The sequence below is a fragment of the Lupinus angustifolius genome, chromosome LG12, assembly GCF_001865875.1.
Source record: "Lupinus angustifolius cultivar Tanjil chromosome LG12, LupAngTanjil_v1.0, whole genome shotgun sequence".
NCBI lineage: Eukaryota > Viridiplantae > Streptophyta > Magnoliopsida > Fabales > Fabaceae > Lupinus > Lupinus angustifolius.
Window position 1 is genome coordinate 8,585,438 of NC_032020.1, and position 4,989 is coordinate 8,590,426.

At 33.8% G+C, this 4,989-nt stretch overlaps 1 protein-coding gene across 2 annotated transcripts; it reads left to right on the top strand.

Annotated features, from left to right (window-relative positions):
- LOC109361726 (probable receptor-like serine/threonine-protein kinase At5g57670) lies at nucleotides 573–4,307 on the top strand. Of its 2 annotated transcripts, none has more exons than XM_019607265.1 (10): nucleotides 573–932; nucleotides 1,030–1,127; nucleotides 1,287–1,548; nucleotides 1,642–2,331; nucleotides 2,421–2,669; nucleotides 2,748–2,914; nucleotides 2,995–3,074; nucleotides 3,198–3,345; nucleotides 3,435–3,584; nucleotides 3,775–4,307. In XM_019607265.1, exons 1-10 carry the CDS (start codon nucleotides 770–772, stop codon nucleotides 4,036–4,038), a joined length of 2,271 nt encoding a protein of 756 aa, XP_019462810.1. In that variant the 5' UTR covers nucleotides 573–769; the 3' UTR covers nucleotides 4,039–4,307. The 2 variants fall into 2 exon arrangements, with proteins under 2 accessions (XP_019462810.1, XP_019462811.1); XM_019607266.1 differs by having other exon boundaries at nucleotides 2,751–2,914.

A 4,989-nucleotide genomic window follows, 5' to 3' on the forward strand; every position in this document is an offset into this window, starting at 1 on the left:
CTTGATTCGATCATGTAATTTCACGTGTGATTACTTGTCCCCAATTCTATCCTAATTCTTTATTTTAAATTAATCAAATTTTAATAAATAATATAAAAATATTACTTTTTATTTGTAAAAAAATTCTTTTTATTTATATAACAATTTTTAATTAGTCTATGCCTTGGAAGAGACATATGATATAACCCAAACTTATATTCACATGATTTAATAAATAAAAAATTAATATCAATACATTGTTGTGCACTGTTAGTTTGTAAAATTTTATACAATAACATCATATCATCTATCATTAAATTATATACAATAACATCAAATGAATGATAAATAATATATTGACAATGTAAAAACACTTACATTATTAACATATACATCTTAAATCCTAATAAAAATATAGATAAAAGTGAATAAAGATAATGACAATTAATATACATAATCATCAAATATGGTAATCTTTTTTTTAACGTATAGATATTAGGTGAATTAAATTATGTTAGAGAAGAAAAAGGGCTTATAAAAGTTGTTACCTTGTATGAAAAAGTTACAATCGTAAGTAATCATAATAGTTGTAACTGAAAACAAAAGCTATATCTGAAGTTCCAACAACTACAATTTCAGAGCTTTCTCTTTCAGTGTGGTGTGTGAATTTTGAGTGTTAAAACTTAAAACCCATATCAACTTTTTCTTCTATATTATTATATGATTCATATCAGACTCATTCAACATTGATAAAGAACAAAACGACGACGTACTCTCACTGTTGGAAAAAATGGCGCAAAAGGGTCCCGCCGGAGAAGATATACACGGTGGTCGGACGGTGGTGGTTGGGGTGAAGCTCGATTCATACAGCAATGAATTGCTGACGTGGGCTTTGGCCAAAGTTGCTGAACCTGGTGATACCGTTGTTGCATTGCATGTTCTTGTCAATAATGGTAAAGCTACCATTTTTATTTTTTTAATTTTAGATTTTTATGTTTTTGTAATTCTTGTAGGTTCTAATGTATTGAATTGTGAAATGGGGTTGTGTAGAAACTGTGAATCTAGATGGGAAATTGTCGCTGCTTTCGCTTGTTAAAGCGTTTGATCCTGTTCTTGCTGTTTATGACGGATTATGCAATTTGAAACAGGTTCAATTTCCCAATCATTTTATTTATTTATTAATATGTTAATGATCAGGGAATGCAGGACACAAAAAAATTGTTTTTTTTTAACATAATTTTTAGTTTTATGGTTTAGTATAATTGGCCTCTCAAGCTAAAAATTTGTTTTTTGTGCAATTGGTTTAGGTTGATCTCAAGCTTAAGATTCGTAAAGGTTCATCTGTGAAGAAAGTTTTGGTCCAGGAAGTGAATGCTTATGCTGCAAGTAATGTTATTGTTGGAACTTCTCAACGCCGTCATAAAATCCGGTCATCTAAATCTGTAGCTAAGTATTGTGCTAGAAAGTTATCCAAAGACTGCTGTATTCTTGCTGTCAACAACGGGAAAGTTTTGTTCAATCATTGTAGAGATGCCTCGCCATTAAATGCTGTTGTTGCTGATTTACAAGGTTTTAATTTTTTTCCTATTTCAATTGATGTGAAAATGTGAATCACATGGATTTAAGTAGAATTCTCATTTCTAAGCCATTGAGTTGTTGCAGGGATTGATTGTCATTGTAGAAATGGTTTGTCTGGCTCGAATCACTGGACGCTCAATAAGAGTTCAAAAGTACTAAGTGATGACACTAAAAGCATGGATGTTGATAAGGGTGCTGGCCGAATTTCGGATAACAGTCTTGCTAAGTTATTTTTGGATTCTACAGAAACTGTTAGAAGAGAAAGCTGCTCAATTTGTGGTCCAACTCTGGCATTGCCAGACATTTCTTGCCACCAATCTGAAGAAGGGTCTTCTGGTGAAGATGGTAATGAGAATTCTTTGGCTATATTGCCCGTAAAGACCATTGGTCCAAGTCAACTTGAATTTAAACCGGGTTGGCCACTACTGCGCCAGAAAAGTTTATCAGCCAGGCAACATTTTGGTCGATCATCTTTGCGCCATATCTCTGTGGTCCAGTGGGCAATGAGGTTGCCCTGTAGACATCTTCCATATGCTGCAGATCATGATCATAGACCGGACAACTTTGATCGAGGTCAAGATCAATATGCAGCTTTAGATAGTGAAACTGGTGCCCTTGTTGCAGTAGGTGCTGCGTCAGCGACTGCTCATTCGCATGAATACAATTCAGTCAGTATTCCAAGAGAATTGGAGGGCCTTCATGATAAATACTCAGCTACTTGCAGACTGTTTCAGTACAAAGAACTTGTTTCAGCAACATCAAATTTCTTGCCTGGTGTGTTTCCTACTACTAGTTTGACTGTTTAATTTATTGAAGCTTGTTTAGCCTTTTAAATTTTGACATGGTTACCAATATGATTTCAGAAAACTTGATTGGTAAAGGAGGAAGCAGTCGGGTTTATAAAGGCTGCCTTCGTGATGGCAAGGAACTTGCTGTTAAGATCCTAAAGCCTTCTGATAATGTTTTGAATGAATTTCTTCTGGAAATAGAGATTATTACTACCTTGCATCACAAGAACATTATTTCCCTCTTCGGGTTCTGCTTTGAAAATGACAATCTTATTCTGGTCTATGATTTCTTATCAAGAGGAAGCCTTGAAGAGAACCTTCATGGTAAACACTTGTACATTACTATACGGCCTTTCGTGGTCTATTAATATTTTATTAACTTCTTTCTGCTTCATACTAAAGTAGGGAATAAGAAAAATCCAATTGTATTTGGTTGGACCGAAAGATATAAGGTAGCAATGGGTGTTGCTGAGGCTTTGGATTATCTGCATTGTAAAGATGATCAACCTGTGATCCATCGAGATGTAAAATCATCAAATGTATTATTATCTGAGGATTTTGAACCCCAGGTAATTAATTGTCTCAGTTATGACTTTTTTATATTGAGTTATTTGTAAATCCTCAAGTTCTTCTGCTTCATTTTACTCAGCTCTGTGATTTTGGACTTGCTACATGGGCATCAGCATCGTCGTCACACATAACCTGCACAGACGTTGCTGGAACATTTGGGTTTGTACTTTCAACTATGGCTGTCTAGCATAACTATGCCATCCGTTCTTGTCTATACACGTCGTAGAGGGCCAGAGTGTATTTGAACTGGTCCTAAATTATGTATTACACTTGTTTATGCAGTTACTTGGCTCCTGAATACTTCATGTACGGCAAAGTAACTGATAAGATCGATGTCTATGCATTTGGTGTTGTACTCCTTGAACTTCTTTCTGGGAGAAAGCCCATAAGCAATGATTATCCAAAAGGTCAAGAGAGTCTCGTTATGTGGGTATGTATCTTTAATCTTATAGTCCAACAACTACACATCTTATTTGCTTCTTATTTCCTAATCATATGTATTGTTGGAAAAAATGGCAGGCAAGTCCGATTCTAGATAGTGGAAAGACGTTACAATTATTAGATCCCAGTTTCGGTGATAACTATGATCATGAAGAAATGGAAAGGATGGTCTTAGCAGCGACACTCTGTATCAGACGTGATCCGAAAGCTAGGCCTCAAATGAGCCTTGTAAGTGATCCACTATCGGCTTCATAGAAAATTCAGTCCTTTGTGCATATGGGGTGTTTCTTTTTCTGTACAACAAATTAATAACATACCCAATGATTTTCTCTTCTTGTATGATCATTGTTGAAGTAATTCTTATTCTCACCATTAGTCCTTTATCTGTTGAAAATTTAACCATTCTATTGGACCGCAGATTTCGAAGATCCTTCAAGGTGATACTGATGTAATTAAGTGGGCAAGGTTAGAAGTCAATGCTTCAGAAGCACCCGAAATGCTCGACGATGAAGCTTGCGCACCAAGTAATCTACAGTCACATCTTAACCTTGCACTGCTTGATGTTGAGGATGACTCACTCTCCATGTGTAGTGTTGAGCAGAATGTGTGGTTGGAGGACTACTTGAGAGGCAGGTGGAGCTGCAGATCAAGTTTTACTGAGCACACTACTGCAAATTGTTAGAAGAAAAAACTCTATCTTTTTTTAATCTTAATTACTTGTAGATAAACTTTTTTTGTTCTTCCATTGGCTTTGGCATATTCCATTGCCTGTTATATTAGAGAGGCATTTTCCCTTGATAATTTGTTGGGCTAGTTTCTTCCCATTTTTCATTAAACTTGAAATGGTTTATTTATTTATTTTAGTCCTTGATCTCAGTTCAATCCAGTTTTGTAATATGTTATGATGGTAAAAGGTGAATTATTTGTATTTTAGAGCATAAGGATCATTGCTCTGCATCCTTATAAGTTATAAGGCTATATCAGTTATGCAAAGATTATTTGCCATATTAGAGACTTGGTTACCTTAAACAAATTTTGCACAGCCAAAATGGATAGGAAATAAATAAGGCAAGTGTAGACTGTTATCATCACAATATTCCACATACACAAGATTTGAACCCGAGTTTTGCTTAGGAGAAAAATGTGTACCATTTAAACATATATCATTTTAATGATTTATGGATGAATATAGATTTATGAAGACCATTATAACGTAGTTCAGTTCATGTAATTGATCCTTCCATATTCACTCAATTTCTTAAATGGAGAAAATATCAGCAAATAATAAAATTTATCTATATAATGAAGTGTTGAATGTAATTTTAATTATTCTCATAAGGATGGAAAAAATGAGAGAAGGAAATGAAGATTTCTTTAGGCAAGGGATCCGAACTACTAAGGACATTAATCAATGTCACTAATTTAATTTACCAAAATAAAAATAAAGTATGAAGTACTAGTAAATTAATTTACCAAAGAATTTATATTAGTTAATGATATATATTATTACTAAAAAATTACTTTATTTTACAACATTAAAATAAATTATAAAGTGAATGCACACTTTAGTTCTTATAAATTTTTATTTGTATCATTTTATGATTGTCAAATTGAAAGGAACAATTTGATACAA

What these genes read in the sequence shown, in the direction of transcription:
- LOC109361726 (XM_019607265.1), top strand. Translation starts at nt 770, where the DNA reads ATGGCGCAAAAGGGTCCCGCCGGAGAAGATATACACGGTGGTCGGACG. An exon ending in GCATGTTCTTGTCAATAATG is followed by an intron (nt 933 to 1,029) that starts GTAAAGCTACCA and finishes GGGGTTGTGTAG; the next exon opens with AAACTGTGAATCTAGATGGG. An exon ending in CTAGGCCTCAAATGAGCCTT is followed by an intron (nt 3,585 to 3,774) that starts GTAAGTGATCCA and finishes ATTGGACCGCAG; the next exon opens with ATTTCGAAGATCCTTCAAGG.